The sequence below is a fragment of the Panthera leo genome, chromosome D4, assembly GCF_018350215.1.
Source record: "Panthera leo isolate Ple1 chromosome D4, P.leo_Ple1_pat1.1, whole genome shotgun sequence".
NCBI lineage: Eukaryota > Metazoa > Chordata > Mammalia > Carnivora > Felidae > Panthera > Panthera leo.
In genome coordinates, this window is record NC_056691.1 from 4,279,986 (window position 1) to 4,301,656 (window position 21,671).

General features: G+C 47.6%; 1 protein-coding gene across 9 annotated transcripts in view; it reads right to left on the reverse strand.

Annotated features, from left to right (window-relative positions):
• AUH (AU RNA binding methylglutaconyl-CoA hydratase) overlaps positions 1-21,671 on the reverse strand; it is a 208,369-nt gene that overhangs the window by 51,012 nt on the left and 135,686 nt on the right. For all 9 annotated transcript variants that reach the window (XR_006195964.1, XM_042913421.1, XM_042913420.1 and 6 more), the window contains 3 exons: positions 7,706-7,893; positions 4,764-4,814; positions 3,588-3,635 (listed from right to left, as the gene is read on the reverse strand). Coding sequence is in view for 8 of the 9 variants with exons in the window: in XM_042913421.1 (XP_042769355.1) it covers positions 3,588-3,635; positions 4,764-4,814; positions 7,706-7,893 (287 nt within the window). In the remaining variant the exon portion in view is untranslated. The remainder of the gene's footprint in view (positions 1-3,587; positions 3,636-4,763; positions 4,815-7,705; positions 7,894-21,671) is intronic.

The window sequence follows — 21,671 nt, forward strand, 5'->3', positions numbered from 1 at the left end:
GCTTATCTGCCATCCGTGTATCTACTTTGGTGAGGTGTCTGTTCAGATCTTTCCCTCACTTTTTAATGGGTTATCTTCATATTGTTGAGTGTTAAAAGTTCCTTGTATGTATTGGACACGAGTCCTTTATCAGGCAGCTGTGAGGATCTCTTCCTGTTCTCTTCGCAGTGTCTTTGGCAGAGTGGAAGTTGGTAATTTTAATAAAATCAAACAATTTTTTCTTTCATAGATATTATACTTTTGGTGTTGTATCTTAAAAAAGCGATCGCCAAACCCAAATACACCTACATTTTCTAGGTGATCTTGAAGACATTGGGCCTATGGCCCACTTTGAGTTAATTTTTGTGAAGGTTGTGACGTCGGTGTCCAGGTTCATCTTTTTGTAGCTCAATGTCCATCTGCTTCAGTACTATTTGTTTTCAAGACTATCTTTTCCCCCACTGAATTGCCTTTGTTCTTTTGTCAAAGATCATTTTATTTTGTTTATTTATTTTTGAGACAGAGAACAAGTATGGGAGGGGCAGAGAGAGGGGTGGGGGACAGAGTTTCTGAAGCAGGCTGTGAGCTGTTAGCACAGAGCCTGATGTGAGGCTCAAATCTATGAACTGTGAGATCATCACCCGAGCCAAAGTTGGACACTTAACTGAGCCACCCAGGTGCCCCAAAGATCATTTTACTTTCTAGGAGTCCACTTATGTAACTATTTTATATGAATACACTCTGGACTCCTTATTCTGTTCCACTGATCCATTTACCTGTTCTTTTGCCAACTCCAAACTGTCTTGATCATTGTAGCTTTACAGTAAGTCTTGGAGTCAGGTAGTGTCATTCCTCCAATTTTGTTCTTCTTCAATACTGGGTTGGCTCATCTAAGTCTTTGAACTTTTCATAAAAGCTTTAGAACTGGTTTGTCAATACAGACTTGCTTATTTTTATTGGGATTGCACTGAATCTATAAATAAAGTTGGGAAGAAGTGATTTCTTCGTAATGAGTCTTACTATCCATGAACATGGGATATCTATTTACTTAGATCTTGATTTCTTTCACCAGTTTTGTAGTTTTCCTCCTATAAACCTTGTACTTTGTTTTAAATTTACACTTAAGTATTTTGCATTTTTTTTGTGCTAAGGTAAATGACGTTATGCTTTTAATTTCAAATTCTAATTTTTCGTTGCTGGTATATAGGTAAGCAACTGACTTTTGCTTATTAACCTTCTATCATGCAACGTTGGTCTAACTGCTTATGACTGTTTTGTTCTTGTTGTTGTTGATTCTTTGGGATGTCCCACATGGACAATCATGTCTTCTATGAAGTTTTGTTTCTTCCTTCCCAATCTGTATATATTTATTTCCTTTTCTCATCTTCCTACATTAGCCATGATTTCTAGCAGATGTTGAAAAGGACACGTGAGAGGGATGCCCTTGCCCTATTCTTGCTCATTCAGCATGATGTTAGCTGTAGGTTCTTTTGTAGAAGTTCTTATCAAGTGAGGAAGCTCCTGTCTAATCACAGTTTGCTGAGTTTTCACTACAAATGGGTGCTGGATTTTGTCACATGCTTTTCCCCCTAGTCTGTTGATACGATCATGTGATTTTCCTGTTTGGGCTTTGATATAATGGATTACGGTGATTTCAGTGTTAAACTTGGCTTGCACATCTAGAAAAAAAATCTCATTTGGTTGTGGGATACAATTGCTTTTATACATTGCTGGATTCGATCTGCTAATATTTTGTTGAGAATTTTTATATCTACATTCATGAGAGATAAAGGTCTGTGGTTTTCCTTTTTTGTAATGTTGGGTTCTGATTATCAGGGTAATACTGGCCTCAGAATGAATTAGGAAGGGTTGTTTCTTCTTCTATCTTCTGGGAAAGATCATTAAAAACTCATATAATTTCTACCTCAAATGTTTGGTAGAATTCACTCGAGAAACTGGGTCTGGTGCTTCCTATTTTGGAAGTTTATTAATTACTGATTTAATTTCTTTAACAAGCATAGGGCTATTCAGATTATCAATTTCTCCTCGTGTGAGTTTTCGTATGTTGTGTCTTCCAAGGAAGTGGTACATCTCATCTAGGTCATCAAATCTGCAGGCACAGAGTTTTTCACAGTATTCCTTTATTATTCTCTCAATGTCCATGGGATCACTAGGGATGGCCCTTCGGATGGCCCTTCTTGTATTTCTGATATGGGTAATTTTTATCTTCTCTTTTCCTTGGTTGGCCTGCCTAGAAGTTTATCAATTTTACAGATCTTTACAATTACCAATTTTTTGTTTTGTTGGGTTTTTTCCTTCTGTTTTTCTATTTTCAGTTTCATTGATATCTGTTCTAAAGCTTATTATCCCTTTTCTTCTACTTACTTTGAATTCTATTTGCTCTCCTTTTTCTACTTTCCTGAAGTGCAAAGTTATTATTAATTTTAGATCTTTCTTCTCTAATACATGCATTCGATGCTAAAATGCTGGTGTAAGCAGTATTTTTGATAAATTCCCACAAAGTCTGGTACTGTATTTTCATTTTGATTTAATTCAAAATATTTTTTAATTCCTCTTGAGACTTTGACACGTGTTATTTAGAAGTATGTTGTCTAGCCTGCATTAAAAAGATTAATCCCACCATTAATAGATGTGATTTCCCAGCTATCCTCTTGTTATGATTTCTAGTTTAATTCCATTGTGATTTGACAGAATGTTTAGGATTACTGTTCCCTTACATTTTGTAAGGTGTGATTTGTGGCCAAAATATACTTAAAAAAGTTTTCTTCAGATGCTAAGGCTATTTGTAAGTGTGCAATTTACTTCATTCATGGCATGCTCATCACCAGCACCACCATGTGCATCAACAGGTGGTAATTTATACAGAGACCAGGCATAGAGGAACACTCTATCTGTCCCTCCTAATTTATGACACTGCCATGATTAAATGGGAGGTGAAGCAATTTCCAATTCTCACTAAAGGTACAACAAAATTCTTTTGCTACTTTAGATGCCCTACACAAAGCTACATCTTTTGGGAGGGGACGGGAGGGGAGGGGAGGGGAGGGGAGGGGAGGGGAGGGGAGGGGAGGAAAGGGGAGGAAAGGAGAGGAAAGGAAGATTTGTTCCTCTATACAAAGCCCTACTAATTTGTGTATGGAACAGAAAACTGCATACAGTGAATCAGGGCACTGTCAGTGGGCAGGAAGGAAGGCTCAGAAACAATGCATCTCACACACTGACGTTCCCCAGCAGGCCCATGTTCGCTCCACTGCCCGCCTCCCACCTGTCTACACGAGAGTGAGGGTTCAAATCCATCTCCACAAAATACAACGTGAGCCAGAGAGACATCTACAGTATGAGTGATACTAACTTAATTAAGAGTTTTTAGAATTACGTAAACAAGAGACATTAGTGTATCGAATGGAATCAGGGATAAGAGCTGGTAATAGTCAAACAGCAAACACAGCTAATTTCAACCCATTTTTATGGTTTCGAAAGGGGCAGGAGTATAATCTTGTTCAGAGAGACAATTCATCTGACTCATGCAGAAGGTACAGAGAATTTGTAAGAGGTGTCCTCACTGAATTAGTGGCTGTATTACCTACCTGAGCATAACAAGCTTCTTCTATGGCTAATCCTGTTACTAAATCAACCTGAGAATAAAAACATAATATAATTTCAGCAGGAATTATTTTTTAAAATCTGGAACACTCCATATAAATTCAAACTAGTAACGCTTTTCCAAAAGAACAGAATTGATGTAAGACAACAAATCAAAAGTATGACCAGCATACGAATTCTGGAACCAGGCTGCCTGGGTTCAAATTCTGACTCTACCATGTAGGAGCTGTGTAGCCTCGGGTAAGTTAGGTGATAAGCTCTCTGTGCCTCAGCCGCATCTGAACAAGAGACTAACCACAGCATCTACCAGGTGGGGGTACTGGGAGAATTAAATAAGCTAATCTAGGGGAAGGCTTTATACAGCACCCTGGTATGGCCCGGCACGAGAAGGCATCTGCTATTAGTGTTGTTATGATTATGCAAGAAGTCTTAAAAACCAAACACTCGGGGAATTTTTTAGGTTGTGTTTATTGCTAACAAATTCAATCTCTTTTTTACGGCTACGAAGCCCAGAGAGACATGGTGGTCTCTGAGTCCGCAAGGAAGAAGTATCTTTCTTTCTTCACAATTCCATAATTTAGCCCAAACATCTGTTGCAACGAACGCCTGCTGTAAACAGGCACCTGCATTGCTTCCTTGCCCTGCCTGCTTCTCTCTGGCCTGGGGCCTCCACTCCCGGGAAACCACCTCCCCAGGGTAACCCCAGGACGTCCCAAAGTCTCGCCTTGTTAATGAGGGGTCCTTGCACAAAGCACGTGGAGAAATTATAGGTAGAGAGAGCCGGGCTCCGCTCTGAGCTTGGGAGTTGTTCCTAGAATGCTTTCTCGTCATGCAGCACTGGTGTTGAGAATACACAGGATACCCTTTTCTTTTGGTCTCGTATGAGCCACTAGCCAATAAATCTGTCTCTTCGCTGAATGGCAAAAACAGCCAGCATGTCACAAGCTGCAGGACATGAGTGAAATTCCCTAATTCTGTGATGAAGATACTGGATCGGCAACAGCTAAGGCAGAACGAAATCGATAATATAGCTAAAGATACCCTCGGTAGCTTACGGTAACGGTAGCATTGAAATAGCTGGATTTACAACATTAACAAATAAACGGAATTAAGTCTCCACCACCGACTCCAATAGCAATCTCAAGCAGCAAGGCACTTACCTCCATCCCTTGATTAATTGCTAATTTTGCCACTCTCATCGCAACAGGTCCCTAAAATTCAATTAAAGAAACAGATTTTCATTACTATTTATGCAAAGTATGTTGTACAGCTCAGTAAAATTCAGAAATTCCCATCGCTGGGCCCGTGGCAAAGATGCAACAAAAGCTATAAGACGGTTAACGGGGGGATTTCCTTTGGGCCTTGGCACAAGTCTGCTGCCTGGACAACTGTACATGCCTGCAGGCCAGCAGGGGCCGTGTGCCCAGGAGTGGGCTGACCATTCTCCGGCAAAGCTCCCAACAGGTGAGGTAGGGCAAGGAAGAGGCGACGAAACACCACGGCCCCGGGTGCACGACGGGAGCGCAGGCTGGAGGGGACCAGCTGGTGTCAGCACCCGTGCTGGACACTGGCTCCACACCGGAGCTCTGTGGGCACCTGTGACCCAGCGTGACGATGATGTGCCCTCCAGGCAAGTTCCCCACACCACACGGAAGCTGACAGCCCAGAGAAGTCCTTCAGGACGAGGGAAGGTCACGGAGGGAAGGACCAGGTGTCCTCTGTGAGAAGAACGTTAACTTTTGTCGTTTTTGAAAACCACAACGCGCCAGACGGAATTTAGCTGTTTGATCACATTTGAAATTCCTCAAAACTGTTCGTGGGCGATGAGTTAGAATTCAGTGTATCTTTTTTTTAAGTGTCTTTTGAATTAAAATGCAAAATGGGCTCTAAATACCAGGCGCAACAGGGGACACCCATAAATGAACAAATAACGGCACGAGGCGTGGCAAAGGTCGCTTTCCCCTAGCAGGGCCTTCAATGGTCACCTTTAACCCGTCTGAATCCCCTTCCGAAGTCACATGCTCATTAATAATCTTTTTCAGAGACCACAGGTTTTCAAGGGTTGGACAAGTATCTCAGAATTCCTGACGATGTGACTTGCACGTGTGGAACACACACTAGGACCATTTTCTTTAAGATCGTCAACCCTTTCTGTTGTTGTTTTAAGCAGGGTGCTCCCGTCTGTGAGAACCTTCTCTACTCCCTGGTATCTCGCCGCTGACCCCGACCAGGTGCTTGTCTGACTTCCGTGCGCACGAACCCCCAGCCCCTCGTGAAAGCCCAGCGGGGGCTGGGGACATGCTTCTGAGGGACGCCTGGGCTGCTCGTCTACAGAGCACACTCTGGGCAGCAAGGTTGCCTAAACTGGAGAAACAGGAAAATGGAAAGGCTAGTAGATGATAATGCTTATTTAACCGGCTTCTTTCAAAATACAAAACCAGCACTTCTTCTGGACATCTTTTTTCTCAAACAGGAAAACGGAAGTGACGTCCAATACAGAAATCAAACGGAAATGCTAATTTTAGAGAAGCTGTCCAATTATCTGGAAGACTCATCATTCAGTGACAAAAACCAAACGTGAAGAGTATCGTCCCTCAAATTTTATTCTGTAACTTTTGCATGTCGTCCAGTTACACACTTTCTGGACCACGCAGCATCTCCCTTGGCCCAAGGAAAAAGTCCTCAGAGGTACGTCCTTCGCAGGAAAGGGACAGAGGGTGAGGACCCCCGGTCCGCCACGCGGTCAGATGGCGGGTGGGGAGGCGGTGCCCTCGGGCAGGAGAGGCGTGGGCAGGGGTGGGGCGGGGGCGGCAGGAGATGAGCCATGAGGCACAGAGCCGCCGAGGGAGGGAGCTGAGCACCGCTGTCCAATGAGCAGAAGAGGCTGTGAAGGGCAGAGCAGGAAGGACACCACGACCTTGACCTTTCTTAACCACACCCCTTGTTTCAGCGCAGACGTGGGCTGATCTTAGAGCTTTAACACCAAGGTTTCAGTGAGAGCCTTTTTGTTTTCCCTTAAAGCACCGAAAGTCCTTCCTATCTGCTGTCAACTGCGAGCGTGGGGCTGCGTGTTCCTCACACGGGGAGCAGACGACGCGGGGGCCCCGTCCCGACAGAGCCCACGGCCAGCCACGTGAGAAGCAGGGAAGGGTCCCCGGCAGGCGGTGTGGTTCCAGAGGGCGACCGCGCCACGAGGCCCTGCCCGCCCGCGGTCGGGGACGGGCGTTCGTCTGGCCACGGGCCACCCGGGCGCCGCCCTCCGAAACGGGCGGCAAAGCTCTGAGCCAACACGGGAGGAGGACGCCTCTCTCCGGAGGGAGACTTCCCGAGATTCCCAGAAGGATCCCCGGCCCCCGAAACGGCTTCTGCAACCTGTCTGCGTCAGGCGGCGCGGTCGGCGAGGAAGTAATCGTGCCCGCGGTGCCGGCGAGGCGGCTACCAAACTTGAAACCGCACTCGGTTTCAACGGCAAATCGCTACCTGCTTACACAGCACAAGCCCTCTCATCCGCGATTTCAGAAGCGAGGCGTAGGCGAAAAACACACCGGAGAGAAAGAACGCAGCCACCCAGAACGAGCCCCGCGACGCAGCGGCCGACGTGACGCGTCGGCGCCGTCCTTTGCGAGCGCACGCGCACCGCTCCAGGCTCGCAGCCTTCACCGCCACACGCTGCGCCCGGGGAGACGCACGGCCGCCGCTGCACGGGCCCGCCGCCCCGACCCGGCCGTGGCCAGGGCGGCCCACGCTGCCGTGCTCAGCCGCGGTCTCCCCGGCACGGGTGTCCCCACGGGCTTCGCCCCCATCGGTCCAGGTACACGGCGCAGCTCAGAAGCCGCCAGTAGGTTCCGTCACAGGTGCCGACGCGCGTGGGACGCGTCGTCGGAGCGCGGCCGCAGCACGGGCCCCACTTTCTCTTCACATCTCGACCTTGAATTCCGAAGGCTCTTCGTGTGCGGCTAATCGTTTCCGGTTTTAAGGCTACCGCGTACTCTTCTACTTGGCACGCGCGACAAGCATATCACAGGCATGTGAGAGGACTGTTGTGTCAATTTGCTATAAAGTTATTCAAACAGAGAGAAAACGGAAATGCAATTAGAAATACCTGAGGTAAAAACTCTCTTGCTAGGTCCAAGGCCTTGCGGTACGCAGCGTCCCCCTCCTGGTTCTGTTCTAGAACGTGGCTGATCAAGCCCACCGCTTTGGCTTCTTGGCCATCGAGCACGCGGGCAGAGAAGATGAGCTCTTTGGCCAGCGATATCCCGATAGCGCGCGGCAGGCGCTGCGTCCCCCCTGCGGAGAGAATGGGGGAAATGCGGGCAATGATTTCGCACCTTGTAGTCTTAGCATTTTGGTGTTTCGCTTCTTCATTTATCAAACAAACCAGGGCCAGAAGCTTACATGTCAAAATTAGTAAGTAGAAAACTACTTCAAAGCAGAATGCAATTAGTTTATAAAATTAAAAATCCCCAAAAAAGAACTAGAGCACCTTCTGTAATTATTAAGGGATTCTGGCTCCATTTATTCCTTGTAACACAGCTGGTGTGTTCCCAAGTCGAATCCACAATCATCACCACGTCAGGGGCCTTACGACGCATAGCGGTGGGCAAGCAATACTGTCCCTTAGCGCATTTCACCCAGAGGGATGACAGGTCCATAAGGCGGGGCACCTTTCATTAAGTTTGGATAAAACTTGTCCAAGCCTGAAATCTAACTCATGTGCTTCTTTTTTTTAAATTTTTTAATGTATATTCATTTTCGAGAGAGAGAGAAAGAGGGAGAGACAGAGCGTGAGCAGGAGAGGGGCAGAGAGAGAGGGAGACACAGAATCCGAAGCAGGCTCCAGGCTCCGAGCTGTCACCAGGGCTCGAACCCACGAACCGTGAGGTCATGACCTGAGCTGAAGTTGGATGCTTAACCCACTAAGCCACCCATGTGCCCCATAACTCATGTGCTTTTTAAGGAATCACTGACAGTAAACGAATTACAAACTAATTTTAATTTAATAAAAATAAAGCTAGATAATTCTTCGTGAGACAACTCGGTGCTGGTAGAGAGTCCTCGTCACTCCTGGCGCACTACCCACCAGATCCATCTAGAGCTCTGCTCTGCTACCTACTCGTGACGAGGCCAGGATCTCGTTGAAAAGAAGGCTGGGCAAAAACAGGTAACGTTCTTATTCGGCAGCTTTCATTTCTACCAAGAAGAATATGGAAGCAGCTACGTTAGGATTCCCATAAATCTCATTCTGAAGACAGCCGCTGGGCTGCCCAAGGGCACTGGTGGCCAGGAAGCAGGGGAGCGGAGCGACTGTCAAGCTGCAGAGAAAAAGCAAGGTGACGGCCTGCCACCCAGACGAGGTCACTGTGTTTTGTTTGGCCCGCAAAGTCTAGAATTTTATTTTTATGTATTAGTTGCCAACATTTAAAAAATGGGTGGAGGTTTCAGGTGGGAACTGATTTCCACCGGGAGGCCCATTTGAGACACAACGCATCCATGTGGCCACAGCCCCTCTCCTCTGTTGCCAGGACTTTAGCGTGACAAGCTCTGCTTTCTGTGAGACAACTTTGAAAGGAGGGGCACCTGGGTGGCTCAGTCAGTTGAGCATCCGACTCTTGAATTCAGCTTGGGCCACACTCTCATGGTTTGTGAGTTCAAGCCCCGCATGGGGCTCTGCACTGACCCCCTGGAGCCAGCTTGGGATTCTCTCTCTCTCTGCCCTCCCCCACTCACATGTGCATCTTCTCTCTCTCTCTCTCTCTCTCAAAATAAATAAAATTTAAAAGGAAACCAAGATCTTTCTTATTCTCACCTCAATCAAAAGTGGCACCATGAAAAATAAAGATCACAAGTTGCAGAAAGCATGTTTCCCTTCAGTAATGAAGTATCTTCCTACGTTTTTAACGAACAAAGCATGTCCGCATTGGAAGAACACAACTTAAGATGCTATTATTAAGCAACTATGTTAAGAACCATGTGCAGCTATTTAGAAAATGTGGGTGATGTAGAAAAAAAGAGAAACAAACACAAGCTTCAATGAACTGGGGAAGGACTGATATTTTCAATAAGGATTGGTTTTGAGTGTAAATAAAATGAGTAGGGCTTCCGTAGAATACAGTTATTGTTTATATTGTTCAATTAGAGATGGTGATTTTATAAGTGTTTTACTTGATAAGGCAGAAAATGTGCGTCTGAAAAAAAATGAAGCATTGACAACCTTGAATCTAACTGTAAACAGCGACGTTGCTTGGCCTGGTAAAGACAGGTCTGAGAACGCACGGGACAAGCACCAGGGAAAAGGGCAAGTTATCTATGGCGTTTCCAATGGCAGCTGATGAGAACAGAGATATCAATAATACAACCCAGTATTTACTCATGGAGCAGATGGGAACTTCCATGAGATGGATTCACGAGAATGTATGGACATCATATTCATGATGAGCACAACACTAGGAAATGATTCTCTTTCACGTTCTGTGGAAAGTTTGATGTAGACTGGTCAAAATGAACAAATGTGAGCTTCAGGGATCGTTGCTAATGCCGCACTTGTTATGCAACCGAAACTCGAGTCTTGCAAGGCGGCCAAGCTTACACCCATTCGTTATTTCATTTCATTCAGAGTATCGTTCTCCAGGAACGAGGGCTTTGTAGAAATTAAAGACAGGAACGGTAATGAAACGAAGACCAGAAAACGCATCCACCACCCTGAGCTGAACGGCACATAACTCAAGCTCTGCTCGGTGACACGGGCGAGGGCCAGAACGATCTGCTGGAGGTCGTGGCCTGAGCGAGGGTCGAAAGACAAGGGGAAGGGGGCTTTCTGTTCCTGCTGGAAACGACGCATCAGAGGAGCTGGGAAAACCCGCACCTTGGCTCACCGACTAACCCTGCATCTAAGACTCAGCCTTTGGGGGGACATCGCAAGCCATCTGCCCTAGGAACCTCGTGTAAGTGGGCCATGACGGCCGCTTGTCCTTCTGTGTCTGGTTTTACTGCACTAAAGCATACCGTGCTCCAGGCTCACCCTGCTGTGGTGTGTCCGCGTTTCCTTTTAAGGCTCAGTAATATTCCACTGTGTGAATACCACGTCTTATTTATTCACTGACCCGGTGATGGACACTTGGGTCGCTTCCACCTTTCAACTATCAAGAGTAATGCTGCTATGCATATGCGCGACAAGTACCTCTTTGAGACCCTGCTTTCTTATTCTTTTGGGTAGATACCCAGAGGTAGAGTTGTTAGATCATACAGTAAATCTAGGTTTAACTTTTTGGAGGAACAGCCATACCGTTTTCCTGGTAGCTGCACCATTTTACATCCTTATCAACAGGGTACAAGGATTCCAATTTCTCCACATTCTCAGCAACATTTGCAATTTTCAGGGGTGTTGGGTTTTTTTGAAGAGGGGAGGGAGGGCTTGATGGTAAGCATCCTAACTGGTGTGAAATTGTACCTCACTGTGGTTTTTGATTTACATTTCCCTAATAACTAGTCGTGTTGAACTTCTTTTCATCTGCTTATTGGCCATTTGTGTATCTTCTTCAGAGAAACATCTATTTAAGTCCTTTGCCCATTTTTTAAATGGGTTGTTTTTTTGTTGTTGTTGAGATGAAGGGGTTCTGTATATATTCTGGATAGTAACCGTTTATCAGATAGATGATTTGCAAATATTTCTTCTCATTCCATGGACTGCCTTTTCACTCTGTTGATTGTCCTTTGAAGCACAAAAGTGCTTTTAATTTTAATTTCGATGAAATCCAATTTTTTTTTTCTTACATTGCCTGTGCTTTTGGTGTTGTATCCAAGAAATCATTGCCAAATCCAATGTCACAAAGTTCTTCCACTGTTTTCTTCTAAGAGTTTTACAGTTTCAAAACTGACATTAAGGTCTCTGATCCATTTTGGGCTAATTCTAATACGCGGTGTAAGGTAAGGGTCCAGCTTCATTCTTTTGCAGGTGGATTGTCCAGTTTTCCAAGTACCATTTGCTGAAAGAGGCACTCTTAAATAGTTACACAAATACATTATTTAATTCACTCACTCCCACAGAAATTCTGTCTTTAGGAAAACTATCTGGTGAAAACTTATCTAGCTCAGTTTCCTATGCTGCAATCAGTTTGCGGCAAAGACTGGGGTGGAGCTGGGGGCGACTTCCCCATGCTCCTCCCAATCATATAAAATTTGTGATCTCGAACTTTATAAAAATGACGTGACCTGTTTGGTTTGCCTTTCTCAGTTAATATGAACAGCTTTGAGCAAAGAGCCGTGCACGTGGAGGTTACTAAACCACGGGGCATTATGACACAAAACGCTACACATGATCAGTGAGGGATCTCAGATATCCAAAAGTATCTCAGGGATAGTCACCCTAAATAGAGAGTATTTTTATGTCAACATTCTACGCCAGCTCGGAAGTACTTCTGTTTACGGACAGCTATTTGACATAATACAATTAGACAAAACACTTGTGCTCGTCAGGGGAGTCAAAGCTCAGCGCAGCACCATGCCAATTACCTAATTATTTAACACAAAATGAATTCACTGGGGGAGTGTATATGCAGAAAACTAATCTGTCACCTATGAATTACACTTCCTCCTTCATGACATTAAGCATAGGATGAAAATAAACAAACACAGAACGATACAGCTTCTAGTAAAGTCACTGATAAGTCCAGCGGTGAGCAGGGTGGGCAGGCAGTGTGGGGGGGGGGGGTAGAGCGGGGAGCCACTGCCCCCACCTGACGAAGCGGGGAGGTCAGCAACAGAGGAGGAACCACAAGCACCCAGGATTTGTTCACATCCGAATATAATTTGCTCCCGGCAGTCGTATCCTGGAAGCAGGCAGCTGTGAGCCACGTCTGAAGCCACAGACAAAAATAACAGGATGAAAACACTCAAAATGGAGTCTGTCTTGTCTTGCTGCTTTTGCTTGTAATCTATCAACGGGACAAAAATGAATGTGTGGCTGCAGTTTTTAGTTAGTTGAGTCTTTTCCTTTACCTACTGATTTTCAAAATAACAAGGTGGTTCCCTAGCATCCTCCAGAGGTGACGAGTTAAGTTTTTAATCTTCGAGAACCATCATAATTTTACAGATTTTAACCTGTCTGATGCATCAGAATCAGTGCAGTTCTTATCTTTATAGACGGTCGACCACCCCATCCTTGGCTGGTGGAACTTAATGAGATTGGCTCTAGCGTCCTTCTGATGTGACCGTAACAGTCTTTGGTGACTTCTTGTTGCCCAGGACCACGGAATGTTCCAGAATCATCCTGTAGCTCTCCTCCCCAGGCCCCACATCGACCACTTGGCCCACAGCCCTCTGGGGCTGCGCTGGAAAATCTGACGCTTCCGCTCACATTGTGATCTAGCACTCTTAACAACAACCATGCTTTCGAATGCATGTTCTATATATTCTCTTAGTGATTCTGTGTTGAGTTTCCAGACTCCGTTCTTCCAACGAATCATGAGTGTGAAGGACGGGTGCTAATGTGAACATGGGGAGCAAATCCTCTGTCCGTGAGGACTCTGCCATGTGATGCTACCTCAACTTTTTCCCGGTCCACTCTGTTCAATCCAGCCTCCTTCACAAGACCTACAATTTTATTACACATCCTTGAAACCTTAGAAGTCAATCACAAAGTCTGGGGCAGTTTTCTCAGGGCTGCATCAAGACCACAGATGGCTGCCCTAAGAAGTCAGAACCCAGGTCCCTACTGTTCCTCCTTTGTTGCCCTCCCCCTATGCATTCTGTCCTCCGTGTTACCTCATGGTCCAAGAAGGCTGCAGCAGCCTTGTCATCACGACTGCAAACCAGGCAGAAGGAAGGGCAAGAGAGTGCTGAGTTTTCAGAGCCACTGATGAAGTCCCAGCCAACAACTGTGCCTCCACGTCACTGGCCAGAACTTGGGCACACGTAGTTGCAGGGGCGTGAAAGGTCACCTTCTTGCTCAGGGTTTTGCCTTAGCATGTAAAGGAAACCCGGGGCTCTTACTACTAAGGCAAAATGAAAACAGGTGTGCACTTAGCAGTTGCTACCTCAAGTGGTAAAAGTGTGTTAATCACATACCAAAATGTTTTCATGTTTACCTATTATTTGGATTGAAAATATATTGGAAATGTTATATTCCATCATTACTCTATTATTTTAAGAAGGTGTCAAGAATTTTTTTCCCCTATGTAATCTCTTCTGGGGTAATACCACTTAAATTTACTTTAAAGGAGCAACCTCTAGATTAGCGATGGCTGAAACACAGCAAGTGTGTTTTCGCCAACAAGGGCAAGAGGCAAAAATTTTCGCCCCGCTCCCTTGTGTTCGTGCTGACCTCCAGTGCCATGGGGAGCTGCTGGCTGCAATCTGGAGGTGCGATCCTTCTCCTCCCAGACCACAGTCCCAAACTCAAAGTCGAAAATAAACCAGACACAGATGCTACCTTCCTTTTGTTATATTTACATAATTTAAAGAGTTTAAAGCAACCTTTATGTGGCATTTCACCACCAAGCATAATGTAATACGTAAAGAACAGCCACAGTTTGCGGATTATAAATTATAGTTTAGTACTATTTACAAGGTAGAAAATGTCAAGTTTTTCTGTTTTTGTTTCTTAAGGTTTTTTTGTTCTCAAGAGTTATGTAGATACCACATTAAGGGCATTTATTGCTATAATGAGAAGAGATCTCAGAATTCTACAAGTAAATACCACTTTTGAATTATGTCTAAACCCCCTCTCAGAAATAGCCAATTAAGGTTACTTTTTCCTTGAACTGTACAAGACACATTGCAGGAGAATGTTAGTTTTGGATTATAATTCCTGTTGCAACTCTGTCAGAGGGCTTTAGGCAAGAGCTTTCTTGCTAGATCTTGGCTAGATGTTTACAAAACTGACTTCCTCCTGCTTTCATAATGAAACATCAAGGTCAAAGAGGAACGCACTATGTGAACAAACATGGTGTGTTTACTGGTCTCATGATGGACCATGTCACAATCATACAAAAACCATAAAAATATTTATCCTTCAATTGGTGACCAACATTTGCAGTGTGGTAAAACCTTCTGTTCTCTGAGGATTTCAATTTTTTTTTAATGTTTATTCAGTTTTGAGAGACAGAGAGAGACAGAGCATGAGTGGGGAAGGGGCAGAGAGAGGGAGACACAGAATCCGAAGCAGGCTCCAGGCTCTGAGTTGTCAGCACAGAGCCCGACGCGAGGCTGGAACCCACGAATCGCGAAGTCATGACCTGAACCGAAGGTGGACACTCAACCGACTGAGCCACCCAGGCGCCCCTGTTCTCTGAGGATTTTTAGCATGTTGTAAAGTAGTGAGAGAAAACACACACACACACACACACTGGAAGAAGTAAGGGGTAAGTGAGAAGAAAACCCTAAGCAGGGAAAGCCGAGCAAAAACTAACAGAAATACATCAGTTTGGGGTGTATGTGGTTTATCCTAAAGGAGCATTTAGCAAAAGTTAAAAACTTTTCTTTAATGTTCATTATTGAGAGAGAGAGAGAGAGAAAGCACGTGCAAAGGGCAGAGAGAGAGGGAGACAGAGGATCTGAAGCGGGGTCTGAGCTGTCAGTACAGAGCCCGACGTGGGGCTCGAACCCACGGACCGTGAGATCAGGACCTGAGCTGAAGTCAGATGTTTAACCAACTGATCCACCCAGGAACCCCAAAGCTTAAAACTTTTAAGAACTGGGTCAGGGAAGAAAGGCTGGGTATCAAAAATAGTTTTCCAGAGCCAATTAAGCTGACTGGCAACAAATTAAAACCTTTGTGATAAAGCTTTCATTAATATGCATTCTAGAAAGCTGTCCTGAAAATTAAGTCCATCACTGTTAGAGACACAGAGATGCAAAGGTTTTTTTCATGAAGAAAAAAATTACAGGGGCGCCCGGGGTGGCTCAGTCGGTTGAGCGTCCGACTTCGGCTCAGGTCACGATCTCACGGTTGGTGAGTTCGAGTCCCGCGTGGGGCTCTGTGCGGACAGCTCAGAGTCTGGAGCCTGCTTCGGATGCTGTGTCTGACTGTTGCTCTGTTCCAACCCCGCTCATGCTCTGTCTCTCGCTCTCTCCTTCAAAAATAAAAACATTCAAAAAAAATTTTTTTTGAAGAAAATTACGTTTCTTTTCAGTGTTTACGTGCAATTTTTCCAACCAATATTTGAAGCGCGAGTTTTTTTAACTTTTAAAGACCGTGTCGTGCTACAGCGGACGAAACGCAAGAGCTTACTTTGCGAAACCACCTGAAGGCGGCCACGGCGGGCATCGGCCCACGTCGGGCCGCCGCGAGCCCCTCGGCTCCTCGCGGCAGCCGCGGGGGCTCTGAGCCCGGGGGCTCTGAGCCCGGGCGCTCGCTCGGCCTGCGGCAGGGGCGGCTCCGAGGGGCGTCCCCGAACGCGGCGCGGACGAGCGGCCGGCAACCGGCTCCGGCCAGAGCAAGGAGGTGGCCGCCAGCCGAGTCCCGCGCGGAGCGACGGAAGAAAGAAGGGAACGGCCGGGCTCCCCCACTCGGGCGGGACTTCGGGCAAGCCCGCCAACAGCGCGCTGCCCGACAGCGCCGCCCGCGCCGGCGGAGGCGGCGTGCGTCGGGGCTGTCCCAGGCGGGAGTCGCCCGCCACCCAGCGCGCCGCCGCACTCCAGACGTGACGTGACGTGACGTGACGTGACGTGACGTGACGTGACGTGACGTGACGGGCGCGGCCGAGGCTCGAGGCGCCGTCCGTCTCGTCCAACTTGCAACGGCACCGGCACCCGCGGTCCGCAGCCACGGCCCTGGACCGCGCGGGTCAGGCTCCCCTGTCCCTTCGGCCTCCCGGGAGCCCCTCTTCGGTCGCGACGCTTGTTTCGGTTGCAAAACCCAAGAGACCGTGATAGGATCTGCGGCTCACTTGCACGGGCACGGCGCCTTCGGCAGCAGTGCGGCCGCGGCACGGGCACCCGGTCGGCACGACTCCTGCCCCCCCGGCTCACCCGTCGGGGTGGAGGACCGGGCTTCGCACAAAGGGAGAAACGAGGCAGCCCACGCCCAGCGACGGTCTCGGTAGTGAGAAGGGAGACGGCCGGAGACTACACGATCCTCCCACCTGCAAGAAAAGTGGGTGTCCGCAAACCGGACGGAAACACCACAGGTCAGCCTGAAGTTAAACCCGGGGACTGCTCAGAGAAAACGAAGGCCGCGGAAAGAAGCGAGCCAGCGGACTCTTCCCTACGCTGACGTCCAGACATGTATCAAATTAACTACTCTTGCGGGAACAGAAGTCTCCCTACGGTGAATATTCTGCGCTATCCGTCATAGGACGCTGCAACCTTGTACAAGGTTACCTCTTCTCTGCTTCAATCCCCGGCTAATTATACAGACGATATATTATATAAGATAAATACAGTCGGTTCAAGTCATGTGAGTGCAAGTACATCGCAAGGATTACAGCTGGGCTGCGTATCCCTTCCTTTCTGAGACCACTCACAGGTATGTAATTATGGCGTCAAGTGAGAATAACACGCATGTATGCACAGACATGGCCACCCTAATGAAAACTCCTGGTTTTCTTTAACGTAGCGATATTTGCTAAAAATACAACGTGTCATGGTCACCCCCTGCGGTGAGCCACGTGATTACTGAAATAAGATACCACTAAATTCCACCTCTTTTTGAGTTGTATTTACCATATTATGCTTTAAAACAAACCTCCTATATATGGAAAACAGTTACGTGACAATATTCCCGAAGGCAAAAGAATGGCAAATGTGGCAAAGCATAAACCACGCGGTCTGTGCTTTAGGAGAGACTGTTTCATTACCGCCACCGATTCCGTAAGAACTACGGTTAAAAGTTAAATGCATGTTCCAAGTTACCGGAGAACTCAGTGGCTTAGAACAGCAAGCATTTAGTCGTGTGCAGTTTCTGTGGGTCAGGAATCCAGGCATCGTCACGTGATCACGTGGAAGCAACAGCCCCGGGTGTCTAGGCTCACTCGAGCCACTGCTGGCCTGTGGGTCCCGCCTCCCAGGAGCCACTCCACGGGGTCTAGGCTCACTCGAGCCACTGTTGGCCCGTGGGTCCCGCTCCCCAGCGGCCACTCCGTGGGGCTTCCTCTCAGCCTGGCAAGTGGCTCCCCCAGGGTGACAACTCCAGAGAGCAGACACAAGACGGACCTGGGAGGCGATTTCCCATGACTTCTGCCACATTCTTTGGGCCATCGATATGCCCAGGCCTCACGAGGGAAGGGGCCCCACGTGGAGTGGGCACTTAGAGGCTGCCAACCACAGGCACGAGGCTCGAGTGCACAGCCCGTGATGTAAAAGCCATCTCTTCTTCTGCCCATCTGCCCATGAGCAACAGGCGCATTTTTCCAGAGCACATTCACACAGCATTTTCCAAAACTCTAAAATCATCCTCCAGTCTTTCAAACTCAAGGAAGAGATGAACAGAACATGTTAACCATTATCTTTAAAAAATAACAAAGGGGGCAAAAAGTGGAGAGAGTATAATATGGAAGACGTTCCTTCTGGAAAGCTCATCCCGTGAAAAATAGTCTTTGCCAACTACGGTCAGAAGTAGAGCGAGTGACACCCACACATCACCGGTGCTTCTAGCCTTTCTAAAAAGTGTTAATTTAACTGTATCAACAAAAAGAGAGGACACTCTGGTGTTTCGTACAAACTGCACCTTGACCACTTCATTAGATGAGGGTCTCAGAAAGGGCTGAGGACACAAGAATCCTCAATGTGCACACGTTTTCTCTCTGGATAAGGACCCTGTAAACTCTTATTGATAAATGAAACAACATACACAAATATTTGACAAAATGACTAAATAATGGAGTGGGCACAAAGATCCGAATACTTTGTTTTCCCTCATCAAAAGCAAGTCACGTGGTAAAAATTTAAAGATTCCGGCACAGCAGAACCATGATTGATGGAATAAATAACCACATTTAGTGAGAACACATCAGGCACTGCGTAATTTGACACATCATTACTTACTTTCGCAAGAATCCCGAGGCCGCAACGATCATCAGTCCTCATCTGACAAATGGGAGGACCAAAGGCTCAGAAGGGTAACTCATGCCCACTAGGCAGAGCAGTGGGTGAACGAGGGGAGTCTGGTCCTGCGGCCCACCTGCTTCTCCCGACAGCAAGCCGCCCCCTCTCCGAGACAGAAGAGGCAGGGCTCCTCGAAGAGCTAACTGTGGCAGGGCAAAGTCTTGGAGGGAGTTAGCGCAGGAATGCACCTGGATGACCGGAAGGAAGGAAAGACCAGCTGCTGGTACCAGGCCGTGACCGATGGCAGGGAGCGTCAGAACAAGAGTGCACGGCAGACAGTTCCCACCGCACCGTGCTGCCCCGGGGAAACGGATTTCCGTCAAGGTCCCCGGACCGAAGGCTCGGGCCCTCCTTCCACCTAGGTACCACCCCCTCCCCTTGTGCGGCCGACGCGGGCCCGCCGCCACCTGACCCTGCGGGCCTCAGGGCTCTCCCGGCAGGAAGAGGCCAGACGCCCGGGACCGGTGGGGGTGAGCATCGGCACACATCCAGCGAGGAGGGTGCTGGGCCAGCACGGCCAGCCCTTCACCCCTGCACTTTGAGGTCCCCTGGGAGGAACAGCTGCTTCTTTTTCCATTTTGAACAGAAAACAAACAGCAAAATAAAACAGACATGGTGTTTCACAGTGGCTGAAACCATAAAGATAACTAATTAGCGTTATTACTCCTTATCGGGAGAACAGCCAAGCGGTCCGTGAAATGACGGTACAGAAAGATTTTGTTACTTAGGGAACCAGTTGACAACTGTTTCCTATTAACAAAGGGGAATGAGCCATTCTTGAGCGCATATCCGAGGAGGATGAAGCAACTCTGACTTACTGGAAACACATTATTTTTGTAAGATGTATCCAATACCCGGTTCGGGTTCTCGTAACTCTAACTCCTGCTGCGAGACAGAAATCCTGTCAGAAACAAGCAACCTTCTCCCTACACCCGAAACAAAATAAAACAAACCCCCTACCCAGCGACCACAACCCCTTCCTCCACCAGCAACAACTACCCACAGCACATCGTAGCAGCTCACGTGCGTTCGCCCACAGCTCTGACGTTGCCGTGTTCGGCTGGGCTAATTCATGACAATTATCTGTTATGTATTTTCCCAACGTTCGTTGTATCCTATTAACAGAATACCAATTAAAATGACAAAACCGTCACAAAATGTTGGGGTAACACCCCAACGCCACACCCACAGACTTCCTGGTTACGCGCGACGCTCCTGGTCGCTGGCTTGCTCACAAATGCACAGAAACGTCAGGTGCAGGTTTAATCCAGAGGGTTTTATATATTTATTACAGGTTCGTACTTTAAACTACACTGAGGCTCAGATGGATGTAAAATGTATGTGAAATTAACTTGGCTAAATGCCGATGCTCTTTCCTTTTCTCCCCAAGCCTCACATCTGGCTTCCCGGGTACGCTGCCGAGGACGTAGGTGAAGTCCCCAGAGAATTGGGCTAGCGGCTCCCCTCACCCTCTCCCGGAGTCCTGCTCATTACACACCGCACACGGGAGGCTCCAGAGGGGCAAGCCTGTCCTCTCCCCCTTCCGGTAGAACAGGCGGACGGCACTTTCAGACACGACAGCAGTTAATTACTGCCCTCCTAGAGAGAACAAAGTTCTTTTACAATCGTGTGAAATATGGCTTATGTCAACAATGGATTGACAAAGATGTTCCTTGGGAAAATTAAGTCGGAGATGCAAACATTAAAATTAGGCCATTTCGTCAGTATTTTAAATGGAAAACTCTTTAAACACTGGGAACATCATATGCATTGATAACACATTTCAAATACATGCAGCAGAATTTTCTAGGACAGATATTTGGCTAGCTCACGGCTAACTCCTAGACTCTTTCTTTAAAACGCAAGAAAAGTTAGCGGAAAGCTCAGTGAGGGGGCAGAAAACGCGAGGAGAGAACAGCACTGAGGCAGAAGCAGCACCACCACCTCACGGCGTGATCACGACGCAGCAGGCCAGGGGACGCACACGACACATGTCACCTGCGGGCCACGCAGCCCGCAGCGTTGCACAGGCGGGATGACCTCAGAGCTGTCACAGCCCCTCTTCCACATGAGCACAGGAGTGTGAAGGCAGCCCCGTGGCAAATTAAAAAGCGGAAACTTTTTGAGAGCCAGGCCTCTCTTCTCAGCTGCCTGTCCCACAGAGCAGTGAGATGCCACTCTGGCTTGCATCTGAGGAGAGAGGCAATCTGGAGGCAGAAGGCAGAAATGATCCTGATTACCTAACCAGTAATTACCTTCAAAGATCCACAAGAATTCCATGAACAAAAAGGCAAATGTGAACATAAAGGAAACAAGATCAGAGGGGTCAGGATAAGTGAGTGGGAGAAGTGCCCAAGGGAGCGGTTTACAGAATCCCTACAGGGAGCAAACATCGGCCCTGAAGAGCAGCAACCTGGTTCCGTGTCACTTACAGGTATTAGCACATCGAGTCCTTCTCACCCCTTAGGAAGCAGGACCCTCAGCCCCCTTCATGCAGACGGGGAAACAGGCCCCAAGTCAGGGTCAGCAGACACGGGGCCAGCACGCGATCCCAGCTGGCCGCTCCCCCTGCCCCCCTCATTCTAAGGCTCCCCAGCCCTCCCCTCCCGGCACACACAGGCGCACACATGGAATGTGCCCATCCTTTATTTTTTAACATTTATTTATTTCTGAGAGAGAGAGAAATGGAGCATAAGCCAGTGAGGGGCAGAGAGAGAGGGAGACAGAATCCGAAGCAGGCTCCAGGCTCTGAGCTGTCAGCACAGAGCCCGACGCAGGGCTCGAACTCACAAACCACAAGATCATGACCTGAGCTGAAGTTGGAGGCTCAGTCAAGGGAGCCACCCAGGTGCCCCGCCCATCCTTTGTATCTCAAGCTGCCAACAGCGATACAGGGGCTGCAGGTGGGACACCGTGGGTGGCGGGGGGTGAGGCACGAGCAGAGCCCTGCCCTCTGTCCCTAGGTGGGGAACAAGTGATAAAACGGAAACAGGTATGGCCCTGATAAGGGGGGAGGGGAGCCTGGG